Raw genomic sequence first — 16,953 nt, forward strand, 5'->3', positions numbered from 1 at the left:
TCTCGCGATAGAAAACGAGAACGCGAACGGCTAGCAACTCTGAACCGCGCTAGCCAGTTTTGTTTTTTCGTGTTTGAAATTGTGTCTCGTTTTGCAGTGGCCACGATGTCCGGAGGAACAAACCTCGGCTTTCCGGGGACAAGCCAAGCGTTGGCGAATCGGAAAAAAGACAGCAGTCCCTCAGCTCGGTTCTGGGAGTGTCCGGACACTTTAGCCCAGTTGGAGGTGGTGCGACAGTGGACCGGGAAGCATTACAAAAAGGTAGCTTGGTGGACCGCTAGCCGCCCCCTGCTAGTGATAACCCTGTAGACTCACTGTAAACAATCTCTTGTGCTGGATAACTGTACGAGGGGATGCTCGGGTTTACATTACAGGGCTGCGCCGCTTTAATGTTTAGAAAGAGTAAAGAAAATAGTTGGTTGAGGTAACTGGGCGTTAGGTTTTATTCATTGTTTAATTTCCTCCGATAAGTTGGGGAACATTGCCTGTAAAGTATAGGGATTACATTTTGCGATTTAAAAAAGCAATCACTAATGGGCGATTTCCTTCTTTTCTTCTTTAAATCTGTGTTACTGTCTGTTAGTATGTGTTGGTGGATGCTCCATCTTGTCAAGTCCTGGCTGCAGTCACGCTGCAGCTTCTCCAGTTTCAGGAGGATGCCTTTGGCAGACAAGTTCCCAACCCTGCAATCACAAAGCTACCAGTGAGTCTCTCAGTACTGTTTTGTTGCAACTGTTGTGTTTTTCTAACAAGCCTTCTACACCAGCAGTACTTGTGCTGCCTTTGGTGGTACTTAAAATAAATGTTGGTATGAACTAGTTGACATGTAAGTATGATCTTGAAGATGGCGCCGCAGATGGTCGCCTCGGCGTGTTGGTGCGCATTGTTTTGTTTTGTTTTTTGCTTTAAAACGGTCTTCTGTGATGGTACCCGGAGCTCTCTCACCAGAGAAGAACTCATGAACATCAGGGCTACTACACCAGAGGAGTTATTTCCAACTTTTCTGCCTACTGCTCTGAAATATTTGGACATTCTGGTCAAAGGTGCGCTCACCTTTGTTCACGCGGTGAAACGCCGGAAGAGAGGGAAACGGGCTGGGGTGCTGGTAAGACTGTACTCTGAGAAGCTCCAAAACCAGTTCTCAGCCAACGACTCTGCGTCTGTCTGGAAAGGGCTCAAGCAAATCACCAACTACAAGCCGAAAGCCCCCCACTCCATCAACGACTGACGCCTCGCCAACAACCTGAACGAGTTCTACTGCCGCTTTGAAAGACAAAGGGACAGTCCTGCAACCATCCGCCACGACGCCCCCCAACAGCTGCAGCCACAATCCACCTCCCCAACCTCAAGAGGGGCCTTGGCACCTCCAACCCCCACCCTGAAGTTCCCCCCCACCAGCCCCCTACCCACGCCGAGGACGGCTCTTTCCATCCAGGAGAGGGACGTCAACAAACTCTTCAGGAGACAGAACCCCCGGAAAGCTGCTGGTCCGGATTCTGTCTCACCAGCCAGCCTGAAGCACTGCGCTGATCAGCTGTCTCCAGTCTTCACAGACATTTTTAACACCTCACTGGAGACATGTCATGTGCCAGCCTGCTTCAAGTCCTCCACCATCGTCCCTGTTCCCAAGAAGCCAAGGACCACAGGGCTTAATGACTTCAGACCCGTCGCCCTGACCTCTGTGGTGATGAAGTCCTTTGAGCGCCTTGTGCTCTCACACCTAAAAGACATCACCGACCCCCTCCTGGACTCCCTGCAGTTTGCCTACAGAGCCAACAGGTCTGTAGATGATGCAGTCAACCTAGCCCTTCACTTCATCCTCCGGCACCTGGACTCCACAGGAACCTATGCCAGGATCCTGTTTGTGGATTTCAGCTCTGCCTTCAACACCATCGTCCCAGTTCTGCTACAGGAGAAGCTCTCCCAGCTGAGTGTGCCCGACTCCACCTGCAGGTGGATCACTGACTTCCTGTCTGACAGGAAGCAGCGCCTGAGGCTGGAGAAGCACGTCTCTGACTCCCTGACCATCAGCACCGGTTCCCCCCAAGGCTGTGTTCTCTCTCCTCTGCTCTTCTCCCTGTACACCAACAGCTGCACCTCCAGTCACCAGTCTGTCAAGCTTCTGAAGTTTGCAGACAACACCACCCTGATCGGACTCATCTCTGATGGTGACGAGTCCGCGTACAGATGGGAGGTGGACCATCTGTTGGACTGGTGCAGCCAGAACAACCTTGAGCTCAACGCTCTAAAGACAGTGGAGATGGTTGTGGACTTCAGGCAGAACCCAGCACCACCTGCCCCCATCACCCTCTGTGACTCCACAATTGACACTGTGGAATCTTTCTGCTTCCTGGGAACCATCATCTCCCAGGATCTCAAGTGGGAGCCAAACATCAGCTCCCTCATCAAGAAAGCCCAGCAGAGGATGTTCTTCCTGCGGCAGCTGAAGAAATTCAACCTGCCAAAGACTATGATGGTGCACTTCTACACAGCCATCATTGAGTCCATCCTCACCTCCTCCATCACCATCTGGTACGCCGCTGCTACAGCCAAGGATAAAGGCAGGCTGCAGCGTGTCATTCGGTCTGCTGAGAAGGTGATTGGCTGCAGTCTACTGTCGCTCCAGGAACTGTACACCTCCAGGACCCTGAAGCGGGCAGGGAAGATTCTGGCTGATCCCTCCCACCCCGGTCACAGACTCTTTGAAACTCTCCCCTCTGGCAGGAGGCTGCGGTCCATCCGGACCAAAACCTCACGCCACAAGAACAGTTTTTTCCCATCTGCCACCAGCCTGGTTAACAAAGCCCGGAAACCACCCTGACATTCTCCCCCCTTTTTTTTTTTTTTGCTGACAGGACACCTGTAACTTGTAACTCTATGCGTTACATTAACGTTCAGCTTGGACTCCTGCTTTACTTGCACAATGATCACCTGCACTGTTGTATTGCTCTTGCATCTTATACTGCTCTATATTTACTCTCACTCACTTAAAACTGTGCACATATATTTATATTATATATATTATATTGTAGATATGTTTATACTGTTTAATTTGTATTGTATTGCACCGACTACGCCAAAACAAATTCCTTGTATGTCCAAAAACGTACTTGGCAATAAAGCTTTTCTGATTCTGATCAAATGAACTTTGATGTAGAACATATAATCACCAACAGGCTCTAAGATAAGTTGTTCAAGCATGCTGAGTTTTGGTTCATCTATAACTTCTCCAAGGAGAAACATTTGAGAATGCCCAGTTCAAAATAAAGTGGGTCAGAGTGAATTGGCGCTGATTGCTATTGGCTGCTTATGGTCTGTCCTGAAGCCAGAACTTTGATCTGGGGAGGACATCAAACTCAGTTTAACCATCATGATTATACTCGAAGTCCAGGCTAGCTAGTTCTAACAATACAAGTTAGTAATTGTGTATTTATTCGTCCTTTGTACCTTTCAACACTGCAAATATGTTTAACATACTGTAGGAGATTTTATAGTACTGTGCATATGGATGAATTAAACAGAAATAAATTGTCAAAGGTACAGTTTTTTGCTGCAGCTACCTCTATTTTTATCATTTTTGATCAGTCTTGCCCGTTTGCTAAATCCTAACATCATATTTACCAGTGCACTGCTATATTGTCCCTTGCTACTTCCATTTTGTAATTGTAAGCAAACTATTTAACACCTTTTTAAGGAAATGTGTATCAGTTTGTTTTTCTTCGGAATAACAATTTGATTTAATTGTATTGTTTTCTAATGACAGGGCTGCATAATGGCGCAGTTAGTAGCACTGTTCCCTTGCAGCAAGAAGGTCCTGGGTTCAACTCCTGGCTGGGGGTCTTTCTGCATGGAGTTTGCATGTTCTCCTTGTGCATGCGTGGGTTCTCACCGGGTACTCTGGCTTCCTCCCACAGTCCAAAAACATGCCTGTTAGGTTAACTGGTCTATCTTAATTGCCCTTAGGTGTGAATGAGTGTGTGCATGGTTGTTTGTCCTGTATATCTCTGTGTTGCCCTGCAATGGATTGGCGACCTGTCCAGGGTCTATCCTGCCTCTTGCCCGTAGACAGCTGGAGATAGGCACCAGCTTCCCCGTGGGATAAGTGGTATAGAAGATGAATGAATAATTGGATGAATTTTCTAAAGACTTTGTTTTAAAGTCCTATCTTCATTTGTTTAGGTTTTGATTGGCCTGCAGATGTTTTGTTATAACACATGAACGATTATGCCCACTGATAACTCTATAACATACAAACCCCATGCAGAAAATAACTCTAGATTGACCCCCTGCTGGTAGACAGCAGGGACTGTGAAGTTCTTCAAGTTTGGGTAGAAGGAAGCCAAGGATCTTTTGGACCGTGTTAATAACCTTCTGGTGCGCTCCTCTTTGAGCCCCTGTACAGTTGGTGTACCAAGATGCAGTAGATCATAATGCTCTCAATTGAGCACCGATAAAAGGACACCAGCAGTCTCTGTATGATATTATTTTTACTAACCTCCATTAGAGCTGTTCAAGCTCCTCCAGGTCCTCATCGATGTGGACTTTCAGGAAGCAGAAGTCAGCCACCTTCTCCACACAGTCCCCGCTGATGATCAGTGGTGAAAGGTCCATTCCCTTTTTCCCATAGTCCAGTATTATCTTCTTGGTCTTTGAGATGCTGAGAGGCAAATCGTTCTCTGTGCACCACACTGTCAGCTGCTTGTCCCCCCCAAAGATGAGCCCCACCGCTATGGTGTCATCTAGACAATGGTATTGTTGTGGTGAGTGGGGTCATAAGTGTAGAGTAGGGGGCTCAACACACAACCCTGTGGAGAGCCGGTGCTAAAAACTGAAAGAAGAGAGGAAAAAAATATTTTTAACGCGAAGAAACCTCTAGGAGAACCATGCTCAGATGAACCGTCATCTATCGCTATCAACTTCATGTGTAAAGCTTTTGTTTCATGATGATGATGGGCAATGTTCATTCAAATATGTTGTGGTTTTAGGTAATTATGTCCTGTAGATTTAATGAAACTGAGTAACTAATTTGATCTGTTCTCTGCAGGCACATTGCTTCCTGGACTTGCAACCAGGTGGCGGACTCTGCCACATCCTCGGCACTGCTTATAAATTCAAGGTTGAGCAAGGCTGGTGGGTATGACGAGCATCTTGAACTTTTGGTCTCTCATATTCAACTCACAAACAGAGATGTTTAATGTTATTTCCTGCTTTTCTGCACACAGGAGACGGTTTGACCTGCAGAATTCATCAAGAACTGAGAGAAATATCGAGATGTTTGGTGCAATTGAGAAAGCTCTAATCCAGGTATCAAATATGCATATGAATAAAATAAAAAACTCACAAACATTTATTCTGTGGAGTTCCTATAAACAGATGCGAACCTTTGTGTCTGCAGAACAACTGTATGTCCCTGCCATTGGTATTTATTGACCCGGCTGTTGATCTGGAGCTGTCCAGCAGGCTCACTGGTATCATCATCAAACACAAGGTAAAGTGTTGCGAACGGTAAAATAAAGGTTGAAATATTTCCTTACATGTTTAACAGAATTATATATAACGTGAGGATAAATCAGCGGTGTGCAGCTCTGATCTGTGCGACTTTGCCCTCCTTAGGGTGCAGTTACTGAGGACCGGATAATGGCCAGTCATCTTGTATACGGCCCGCTTGCTTCTACAGAGGAGGGTCAGTAAATCTCCTTTCATCTGCTTGGGTTTATTAACATCGTACGACCATTTTCTAAACTCTTCTTACTACTTTTTGTGTTCACATTTATTCTCAGATGAGTGGATGCGTCCTGTTATGCAAAAGGATAAACACATTTTGGTCCACTGGGGCATGCACCCAGACAGGTAATGTAAGAGAATACATTCCTGAACATAAACCCACAGCTTTATTTAAACATATCAAAACTTAAAGATCTTGACCATATTTTCTTGTGTCTCTTTTTAACAGTTATGACAGCTGGCTGTCCTCAAGTGATGTGGAAGGAGACATCGAAGAGCTGCCGCACTTGGAAAGGCCATGGAGGGTTAGTGTAACACTATACATGGAAATAAAAAATATGTACAAAGTTTGGCCAGCCACTAGATGTACTTAAAGATTAGTTTTCAGCTCTGCTTACACTGTCAGACTTCATATCAATACTTTTAACTTGAAAGAAGTAAAACATGTAGAGTTGCAGTTTGTCGTTCTGTTAACTTAGCTTAAGAATGCATGTCAAAACGAAGTTTGTTTTCTAAATGGCATTTATTTCAGTGGCTGATATTGTTTTAGGTTAAAAACTCCGACTCAACATATAAGAAAAAACCTTTCTTTGGAATATAATTACTTGGTAACTTAGGCTGGAACAACATATTTCAGTTCTTTCCCCTCTCTTAGCCCTCAGCCCTAAGGTTCTAAGGTGTTTTTGTGGAGTAGGATAATGACCTTGTAGCCCTTGAAAAGGGAGATTTTTCAGATGCACACTTGGAAGCAAAATTATTTTTTCACCTGATCTATTTTTAATGTCTACTTTATAGTGTTCAATGATGTTTTGTTTGCTATAACTCTTAATTATTGTTGATTATTATAAAACTAATGTTAAAGATCAAATATTTAGTAAATTGAAATATTTAAGCATACCAACAACTATTAGAATGTGTAGTTTGTTTCTTTTTTTATAGTTTGATTCTCTAATCCTACTAATTGTATAATGATTTGACGTAAAGTATATATGCAGTCATTCTAGTCATCGGTACACTCTAGGTATGGGTCCCATTTATTAATTGGAATATTTTGGAGGGGTTGGGGCACTAGTGGTGGAGATGACTGTGGAAAATGGGATTCATCCTAAATAATTAACTAATACCTTGTGATCCACTTTAGTTGTGGATCTCCTTTCATGGTGATTTTTTTTTTTTTTTAAGTTTGTGTGCGTTTGTGTGCTCCAGGTTAATGCTGGTTGGGTCCTGGACACAGACGTGTTTAATGAGTGGATGAATGAGGAGGACTATTGTGTAAACGAGAGGAATGTGCCGCTCATCCTGCGACAGCGAATCCACCTACAAGAAGATCAGGTTTGTGTGAATTTGTCAGTTTACGTTCTGTTGGACAGTTGTTTTGTTTTTTTTTAATGGAAAAATTCGTGAAGCTAAAATCATGTAATTACAGCTGCTCTTTAAGAGATGACGCAGAGTTGTGAAAAAATCTTTTTTATCTTCTAAAGTTGTTCATGCTTTTGTCAAATAGGCCCCTGATTTAAGTTTTCTGTGTCTACCTGACCACTTTCTTTCAGGACTCTGGGTCCATTCCGTCTAAAAAGAAGAGACGCTCGCCCTCTCCTTCCACTGACGGCAGGAAAAAAGGAAAGAAAGGGTAAGGCTTAACTGTATCTTTCAAACAAGCATACGTTCTTGGTTTGCGGTTACAAACCAAGGTTTCAGATTAAATATATTTGTCCTCATGTGCATGTGTGTGCTCACGCAGGAGAAGGCGCGGCCAACAGGAAGAGGAACCAGAAGAGGACCTGACCAAAGACATGGAGGACCCAACACCTGTGCCAAACATGGAGGAAGTCATTCTGCCCAAGAATGGTAAAACACCTAAAAACAACATCCATATCTAGCTAAGACTATCTAAATGTTTTAAGAGTTAATTTCTTTTTATTTTGTCCTCCTTTTTTTTTCTCAATCTGTGTAGTGAACCTGAAGAAAGATAGTGAGAATACGCCAGTGAAAGGAGGCGTCATGGCAGACCTCGGTAATTTTGCTGCCGTAAATATTCCTGAAGGAGAAAATGTTGACCTACTATTGTCTGCGCGCATTGATTATTCACTTTTGATCTTATTTCAGATGATCAGGAAGAGGACTTTCCTGGAAGGGTAAATATATGTTTTTTTAACTATGTTACTGTTTCTTATTGGCCGCATGAGATATAAAAATATTAGAAAACAAAATAGAAGAGAATATTCTTGAAAAGTCTGGAAAAATAAAACAAAAATCTGTATTTCATCTTGGATAACAAGGCCATGTTTGTCCAGCTTTAAAAACAACAAACAAACAAAAGAAAAACCTGCTGAAATGCTGTTTATAGCACTGCTTAATCTGTACTTAAAAGTACTCGTACTCGTCGTCTTCCGCTTATCCAGGACCGGGTCGCGGGGGCAGCAGACTCAGCAGAGACGCCCAGACGTCCCTCTCTCCAGACGTCTCCTCCAGTTCCTCCAGGGGGAGCCCAAGGTGTTCCCAGGCCAGTTGAGAGACATAGTCCCTCCAGCGTGTCCTGGGCCGTCCCCTGGGCCTCCTCCCGGTGGGACGTGCCTGGAACACCTCCCGAGGAAGGAGTCCAAGAGGCATCCGGTATTTTTGGCTCAGCTCTCTCTTCACCACAATGGACCGGCACAGCGCCCCCATTACTGTGGCAGCCGCACCGATCCGTCTGTCGATCTCCCGCTCCATTCTTCCCTCACTCGTGAACAAGACCCCGAGATACTTAAACTCCTCCACTTGAGGCAGGAACTCCCCTCCAACCTGAGGAGGACAAGCCACCCTTTTCCGGTCGAGTACCATGGCCTCGGACTTGGAGGAGCTGATCCTCATCCCAGCCGCTTCACACTCGGCTGCGAACCGCCACAGCGCATGCTGTAGGTCTTGGCTAGAGGGGGCCAGCAGGACCACGTCATCCGCAAAAAGAAGAGACGAAATCCACTGGTCCCCAAACCAGACCCCCTCCGGCCCTTGGCTGCGTCTAGAAATCCTGTCCATAAAAGTTATGAACAGGACCGGTGACAAAGGGCAGCCCTGCCGGAGTCCAACATGCACCGGGAACAGGTCCGGCAATGCGAACCAAACTCCTGCTCCGCTCGTACAGGGACCGGATGGCCCCTAATAAAGGGCCCCCTATTCCATACTCCTGGAGCACCCCCCACAGGGCATCACGAGGGACACAGTCGAATGCCTTCTCCAGGTCCACAAAACACATGTGAACCGGTTGGGCAAACTCCCATGAACCCTTGAGTACCCTGTAGAGGGTATAGAGCTGGTCCAGTGTTCCACGGCCGGGACGAAAACCACACTGCTCCTCCTGAAGCCGAGGGACCACCACCCCAGTCTGCCAGTTCAGAGGCACTGTCCCCGACCGCCACGCAATGTTGAAGAGGCGTGTCAACCATGACAGCCTTACAACATCCAGAGACTTGAGGTACTCAGGGCGGATCTCATCCACCCCCGAAGCCTTGCCACCGCGGAGTTTTTAACCACCTCGGTGACTTCAGCCTGGGTGATGAAAGAGTCCAACCCCGAGTCCCCAGCCTCTGTTTCCACCACGGAATGCGTGATGGCAGGATTGAGGAGATCCTCGAAGTACTCCTTCCACCGCCCAATAATGTCCTCAGTCGAGGTCAGCAGTCTCCCGCCCCCACTATAAACAGTGTTGGCGAAGCACTGCTTCCCCCTCCTGAGGTGCCGGACGGTTTGCCAGAATCGCTTCGAGGCCAACCGGTAGTCCTTCTCCATGGCCTCACCGAACTCCTCCCAGGCCCGAGTTTTTGCTTCTGCCACAGCCCGGGCCGCAGCACGCTTGGCCTCACGGTACCCGTCAGCCGTCTCAGGAGTCCCACAAGCCAACCACAGCCGATAGGACTCTTTCTTCAGCTTGACAGCATCCCTTACTGCCGGTGTCCACCACCGGGTTCTGGGATTGCCGCCGCGACAGGCACCGCAGACGTTACGGCCGCAGCTACGGGCAGCAGCATCGACAATAGATGCAGAGAACATGGTCCACTCGGACTCTATGTCTCCAACATCCCCCGGGATCTGGTCAAAGCTCTCCCAGAGGTGAGAGTTGAATACATCCCTGGCCGAGGGCTCTGCCAGGCGTTCCCAGCAGACCCTCACTATGCGCTTGGGCCTGCCAAGTCTGTCCGGCTTTCTCCTCCTCCAGCGGATCCAACTCACCACCAGGTGGTGATCAGTGGACAGCTCAGCCCCTCTCTTCACCCGAGTGTCCAAATCATGCGGCCGAAGATCTGATGATACGACAACAAAGTCGATCATCGACCTCCTGCCTAGGGTGTCCTGGTGCCAAGTGCACTGATGGACACCCTTATGTTTGAACATGGTGTTCATTATGGACAATCCGTGACTAGCACAGAAGTCCAATAACAAAACACCACTCGGATTCAGATCGGGGAGGCCGTTCCTCCCGATCACACCTCTCCAGGTGTCACTGTCGTTCCCCACGTGGGCGTTGAAGTCCCCCAGCAGAATAATGGAGTCCCCGGGAGGGGCACTATCCAGCACCCCCGACAGGGACGCCAAGACCGGGTCCCGCGAGGAGCAACCCGGCCACCAGGCGCTCTCCGACAAGTCCCGACCCCAGGCCTGGCTCCAGGGTGGGACCCCGGCTCCGGCGTACCGGGCGACGTCACGTGCCTCGATATTTTGGTCCTCATGAGGGATTCTTGAACCATTCTTTGTCTGACCCATCACCTAGAACCTGTTTGCCATGGGAGACCCTACCAGGGGCATTTAGGCCCCAGACAACATAGCCTCTAGGATCATTTGAGCACTCAAACCCCTCCACCACGTTAAGGTGGTGGTTTAAAAGTTCATATTGGTATAATGATTGATGAGGAGGAAAAACTTGAAAAATTGTGTTTGTAAGTATAGAATTTTGAAACAGGAAATATGTTGAAACTCACATTTCTAAAAAAAAAAAAAAAAAAAAAAGCATTTATTTATATTGTAATTCTTTCTGGTTTTTCTTCATCCCTGCTTGGGGGGACGTTTAAAAAAAGATTACTGACAGAAAACTCACAGGTAAATCCCGAGTCTTAAAATTGTTACCCTTTTTGGTCTTTTTAACGCTCTTAGACAAAAGTTTTAAACTAAACCTGTGATTAATAATCTGTAACCGGTTTAAATCCAAAGGAAAGCATTGAAACTCCTATTTTTCCTGATTTTCTTGATTTTGGAATAGAGCTCATTTAACATGTCCAGAGGCCTAAAAAATCAGACTTCCGGGTTGAAGCCGGTTTCACCGTGGTGTCTTTTTGATGATTTGTTTCATTTCAGGGGAAAACCTTAAGACATTTGAAACTTGAAACTTTGCTGAATATTATATCTTAATATTTATATTAACTAAATTTTTTTTCTAGGAAGATGATGAGGGAAGAAGTGAGATCTCTCGCTTATCTGAGGTAGAGGACACCATCACTGAACAAACTCATCATATTATAATACCAAGCTACACATCATGGTTCAACTATAACAGGTAAACATTTTACCCACATTGACTTTTAACTGTTTACCTTTTATTTACGTTCATCATAATTTAGTTGTAATCCTTAAAAAATCTCCATGTAAACGTTCTCCAGCATTCACTCGATAGAGAAACGTGCTCTTCCTGAATTCTTCAATGGAAAGAACAAATCAAAAACCCCGGAAATGTGAGTGCATCTGACTCTCCGCCATCTTTGTATGCTAAGATGATAACGAGTTCCTTGATGCTTGATTGTCCCTCATGGATTGCAGCTACCTGGCGTATCGTAACTTCATGATCGACACATACCGGCTGAACCCCCAGGAATACCTCAGCTCAACGTCCTGCAGGCGCAACCTCACTGGAGACGTCTGTGCTCTTATAAGGTAGGTTTCTGTGTGAGTGTGTATGTCCTGCTGTATTGGTGGCATCTGTGTTACAAAAATAAGTGATTTGTGTTCAGGGTTCATGCATTTTTAGAGCAGTGGGGTTTGATCAACTACCAAGTGGATGCAGAGAGCCGACCCCTCCCCATGGGACCTCCTCCCACACCTCACTTCAACGTCCTGGCCGACACACCATCCGGGTTGGCACCCCTGCAGCACAAACCCCTTCAGGTTGGTGCTGCTGTTCTTATGCAGGGCTCACATCGCCAGATTGTCTTTAGGGAGCTCATAGTAATGGACTTTGTGCACACTTTCGTTCTTGCAGGTGTCCGCCTCTCAGCACATGTTGAATTTCCCAGAAAGGAGCAGAGAGAAACCTTCCGACTGCCAGAACTTTGGTCTTCGCACCGACATCTATGCCAGGAAGCACCCAAAGGTCTCACAGCAGATCCCCAAACATATCTAGCAGTCAAATAATGTTTCAAAATGTTTCTGGTACTTGAAATTAAACTTCAAGCAGAGTGCTGGGAACTTTCTCATATTTTAACATGTTACAACAATAACTTATACATATTTTATTTTTATATGATAGACCAATATAAATTAGTGCTTAATTGTGAAGTATAAGGATAAATAATTTTCAAACATTTAGTTTTAGAAATAAAATCTCAAAAGTGTGCCTTGCCTTCAGCCCCTTTAGTCAGTACTTCGTAAAACCAACTTTCCCAACAATTCCAGCTGCAAATCGTATGTTCTGTGTTTCTACAACCTTTGCACATCTGGAACCCTACATGTTGTCCAGTTCCTGTCTGTCCACCAGGTTCAGCTCTGTCTGGATAGAGAGCATCAGTTAATATCAACTAGCAAGTTTTGCCAGAAATGTTTGATTAGATTCAGGTCTAAAATGCTTTTAGCTAAAACAGTGGTGTCCTAAAGGCAGCCATCCAAGGCCAGTCTGCTTAATGTCTAGACGTTCCCCTGGTTATTTTTCAGGCCTCTGCGCAACTACGTGACCTATTAGGGAAGGATTACACCTAAAACACGCTGGACATTGGTTCTCGGGGACTGCTGTCAAACACTCTTGATCAAAACCATTCAGTTGTAGCTCTTGCTGTATGTTTCTGACCAGCTTCTTTGTTCCTGCTGAAGAAAACATCCCCAATACATGATGCTTCCTCCACTGTTTTACCATGGGGAAGGATGTGTTCAGGGGAATGTGCACTGTTAGTTTACATCTTACAAATGGTATTTTGTATGTAGGGAAAAAAAACATAAAAATGTGGTCCCATCTGACCCGAGCACCTTTTTTTTCATGTTTGCTGTGTCCCTAACATGGCCTGTGGCAAACTGCACTTAGGACTTCTTATGTCCGTTTTTAACAGTGGCTTCCTGCTCGCTGTTTAATGAAGGCCAGATTTGTGGATTGCACAGATAATAGTTATCCTCTCAACAGATTCTCCCACCTGAGTTGTGGATCTCTACAACTCCCCCATACTTACCATAGGCCTGTTGTCTGTTTGTTAGATTAATGCTCTCTCAATGGTGCTCTGCTTTTAACCTCTCCACCAGACCTGTCTGCTGTGTTCATGTTCTGGTCTTCGTGAAGCTGCTTGTTCTCCGATGTTCTCAACCAAATGTCTAAAACCTTCACAGAACAGCTGGGTTTATACTGTGATTAATTTACACTATTACCAAATTAGTTGACTTCTGAAGCCCGTTAGTTGCAGTGGATTTTCTTTAGGGGTGTCACATTAAAGGGGGGCAAATAGAAAAGATGTCTGGCCTAATTTTATCTGTAAATATCTTTGAAAACCATGCATCGTTTTTTTTGCACTTCACAAATACATACAACTTCGGTTGCTCATTTGCTGTTATGTTTTTTTGTGAGGAATCAGTTTCCTAAATAAGTTGTTTTAAACAGTATTAATTTCAGTCTGAAATCATTGCTAATGCATTGTTCTAGACTAAAGGAGCAAATGCAGGACGAGAGTGGACAGAGCAGGAGACACTCTTACTGTTGGAGGTGAGACTGAAAAGTTGTATTTCTTTATAATCTATTGAGAAACCAGACTTTCTTGATTTTTTTATTTTTATTTGTAGAAATGGTCTGAATCTATATTTCTCATGGCTTTTTGAAGGCCTTCCGATGTCTATCTTTGGTATCTGACTGCTTTTTCACTGTTTCTCTGCAGTACCTGACATCTTGATGTTCTTTTATCTTTCATCTGTGTTGCGCGTCAGGCCTTAGAAGTCTACAGAGACGACTGGAACAAAGTATCAGAGCACGTGGGCTCCAGAACGCAGGATGAATGCATCCTGCACTTTCTACGCTTGCCCATCGAGGACCCCTACCTGGAGGACTCGTCGGCCTCTCTGGGCCCTCTGGCCTATCAGCCTGTGCCTTTCAGCCAATCAGAAAACCCCGTTATGAGCACTGTGGCCTTCCTGGCGTCTGTGGTAGATCCACGGGTGGCGTCGGCCGCGGCGAAGGCAGCACTGGGTGAGAGTCGAATGAGTATGGCTTATTAAAGACCTGTGAGGTGTCATGCTTCATGTATAGTGTTCCAACGGGTTCATTTTGTTTTCAGAGGAGTTCTCCAGAGCCCAGGAGAACGCACTGTATAAAACTTCTGACCCATCCACCCACCCAGAACAAACGGGTAAAACTAAAAAAAGAAACTACATTACCTCAAGTGTCCGCCTGAATGCTGCTTGCATTATTGATCAATGTCTTTGTTTCATAGATACAATGGAAGCTGACAAACTGGACTCTAACCCCTATCAGGTAGGCTAGAGAGAGGGAATCCATGAGAGCTTTCAGTGATCATGCAGGTTGTTTCTCATGTCTAATGTTTCCTGTTTTTATTTGGATGTGTTGCAGGTCCCTGTGAGGTTGGATGGAGTTAAGATGGAACCTGGTGTATCAAAACTGGAGGGAGATCAAGTTAAAAGAGAACATGGTGAAAGTATTCTGGCAGAGGAGGGTGATGGTATGTGTGTGTGTGTGTGATGAGAATCTTTCAACAGGCTCTGGGTATGTGTGCAAGATTGGTTCTGTTACTTATTTGTGTTCTAGGACGGGGGGAAGACGGTGAGAACAGGCGGGAGGGAGATGGGGACGATGGGAGGAGAGTGATGGAGCTGGATCTGGTGGAGGGTAGCGTTTCCACGGCAGCAGCAGTAGCTCTGTCATCTGCTGCCTCAAGGGCCAAGGTAAAGCCCAGCTTCCCCAATCATGTGAATATATAAGGATGATGTTAGTCTCACTTGTTTTTCTCCTCATGATGGTCTCTTGTAGCACTTGGCAGCAGTAGAAGAGAGGAAGATAAAGTCCCTGGTGGCTCTACTGGTGGAGACACAGATGAAGAAGTTGGAGATCAAATTAAGACATTTTGAAGAGCTGGAAACCATCATGGACAGAGAGAAAGAGGCTGTGAGTAAAGATATGGTCCAGATTATTAGCCGTACGCCTCTTGCAAGTTTAACTTCTGTAAAGTGAGTCAAGTTTCTTATCCCTCTCTTGTTTTAGTATATAAAAGACTCTTGAATTTGGTGTGTTTTTAATGTCTTGATACATCTGGAAAGAGACTTTGAGAAGATCTTCCCTTCCACCTTCCTTGCTTCCCTATAGTCTCTTTTCCTCAGGTTCCATATTTTCAGCCTATTGTTAAAAAATCTGGCATAAATTCAAATTAAACATTGTAAAAAGATATATTTTTCAGTCAAGTGAAGTTTTCATACTTTTATGTGTCTGTATATGTGGTGCAGTTGGAGCAGCAGCGCCAACAGTTGCTGACAGAGAGACAGACTTTTCATACCGAGCAGCTGAAACAGGCGGAGATGAAGGTTCGCCAGCAGAGGGAGCTGCAGAGTCAGCCCGGTTATACAGCGCAACATTCAGGTCTGAACCAAAAACACACAACTATCAACTGAGAGATGACAGAACAATGTTTAACACTTATTCTTAAACTAAAGTCCATACAGCTCTACCTTATATTATTGCTTTTCTTGGTCCTGTGTGATAATTTAGTTGTGTCTTGACACTTTGATCTTCAGGCCAGTCCGTGGCCAACAGGATGGTACCTGGTGGAGGAACCGCTCAGACAATGGCCCCTCGGCACCCTGGAGCTCCAAATGGGATGTGTGAGTATTTTCCAATGTTTCCAGAGGTTTCATATGCTGTTATTTTTGTTAAAGTTGAAGTATATTTGTTTAAGTTTGTTTGACAGATACTCCTGTCTGTCCCGTCTCAGACCCATCATCACAGCCCGATGGGATAGCATCTGCTCAGCCCACTCCTCCGTCATCCAGTCAGAACTGAACTGACCAGCAGACAAGACACACGTGAAAAACAACCGTAACTTTGCTTTAAAGAAGGATTAATTGATCAAGTGTTTAGGAATACATCTGAAGTCTGTAAATTGTCACTAGTGCATTTTGTTAGACTAAAGCTTTGTGAGCACATAAACTAAACTGATGTGTGTTTGGACATCAGTTGGGTTTGTTCTTATACTTGTGAAATATCTGTTCTTTGGCATCAAGAGTTGAGAAATCCGTCTCAATAAAGTTGCTTTTTTTTATGAATCTTTGTGTGTTCTATGCATCTGTGTGTGTTTTTATAATAAATTCATTCTTGAATTTGCTAAAGTTTACAAATCCATTTAAACGCTGTACAATAAAAAACAGTGAAGCGGTTTTTTTAGTCTAATGTTTAGCAGCTCCATTAGCCCTTAAATGGAAGTACTTTAATGATCCTAGTTATGCTTAAAACATTAGTTACTATTTCTAAAATGTTTTAATACCCATGCAAAATACTTTTTTTCTTATCAATATCAACACTCGCTTGGCATGAATGCTTATTTTATATTAATTGTTATATTAAATGTTGAAATAAATGCAAGTAAGATGTAATTTGTGGCTTTAGACATAAATTTGGTTTAAGGGTTACTTGTTTTTATTGTAAGTATAGAGGGTTAAGTAAAAATACAATATCTTGGGCTTTAAATATGTCTTGCGGTGCAATCCATCATCCAGAAATGGGAAAAGGGGTATAGGTTCTGCACAGATCATCTGATCTTTATGGAAGAATGGGTAGAAGAAAGCCATGGAAAGACCTGTTTGCAATTTGTGGGGTATAGAAAAAGGCATATGAATGAACATGCTCTGGTCAGATGAGATAACACTATGTGTTAAGGAAACTAACATTGCACATCAGCACAAACACACCATGGCCAAAGTGAAACATAGTGGTGGCAGCATTATGCTGTGGGGATACTTTTCAGCAGGGAGAACGGGTCACTGATGAGGAGAAGATGGATCTGTTTGAGG

General features: G+C 44.8%; 1 protein-coding gene across 3 annotated transcripts; it reads left to right on the forward strand.

Moving 5' to 3' along the window:
• The first annotated feature begins 14 nt into the window (after positions 1 to 14).
• Positions 15 to 16,209, forward strand: smarcc1b (SWI/SNF related, matrix associated, actin dependent regulator of chromatin, subfamily c, member 1b). 3 transcript variants are annotated; one of them, XM_047384830.1, is made up of 28 exons: positions 15 to 261; positions 584 to 703; positions 5,045 to 5,130; positions 5,223 to 5,304; positions 5,396 to 5,488; positions 5,614 to 5,683; positions 5,781 to 5,850; positions 5,954 to 6,029; positions 6,931 to 7,056; positions 7,275 to 7,354; positions 7,466 to 7,572; positions 7,679 to 7,738; positions 7,831 to 7,859; positions 11,136 to 11,251; positions 11,355 to 11,426; positions 11,512 to 11,625; positions 11,703 to 11,856; positions 11,951 to 12,061; positions 13,589 to 13,648; positions 13,867 to 14,125; positions 14,214 to 14,285; positions 14,370 to 14,410; positions 14,507 to 14,615; positions 14,702 to 14,838; positions 14,924 to 15,058; positions 15,394 to 15,526; positions 15,682 to 15,768; positions 15,843 to 16,209. In XM_047384830.1, the coding sequence occupies exons 1-28, from the start codon at positions 106 to 108 to the stop codon at positions 15,944 to 15,946; spliced, it is 2,859 nt and encodes a 952-aa protein (XP_047240786.1). In that variant the 5' UTR covers positions 15 to 105; the 3' UTR covers positions 15,947 to 16,209. The 3 variants fall into 3 exon arrangements, with proteins under 3 accessions (XP_047240786.1, XP_047240787.1, XP_047240788.1); XM_047384831.1 differs by having other exon boundaries at positions 15,855 to 16,209; XM_047384832.1 differs by having other exon boundaries at positions 16 to 261; positions 15,879 to 16,209.
• Positions 16,210 to 16,953: the final 744 nt, after the last annotated feature.

Source organism: Girardinichthys multiradiatus, chromosome 13 (genome assembly GCF_021462225.1).
Source record: "Girardinichthys multiradiatus isolate DD_20200921_A chromosome 13, DD_fGirMul_XY1, whole genome shotgun sequence".
Taxonomy (NCBI): Eukaryota; Metazoa; Chordata; class Actinopteri; order Cyprinodontiformes; family Goodeidae; genus Girardinichthys; species Girardinichthys multiradiatus.

Bases quoted from the DNA above. Each gene is read 5' to 3' on its own strand.
- smarcc1b (XM_047384830.1), top strand. From the start codon at position 106: ATGTCCGGAGGAACAAACCTCGGCTTTCCGGGGACAAGCCAAGCGTTG. The intron at 14,616-14,701 runs GTATGTGTGTGT...TTTGTGTTCTAG, and splicing joins TCTGGCAGAGGAGGGTGATG to GACGGGGGGAAGACGGTGAG. The intron at 15,059-15,393 runs GTGAGTAAAGAT...TATGTGGTGCAG, and splicing joins TGGACAGAGAGAAAGAGGCT to TTGGAGCAGCAGCGCCAACA.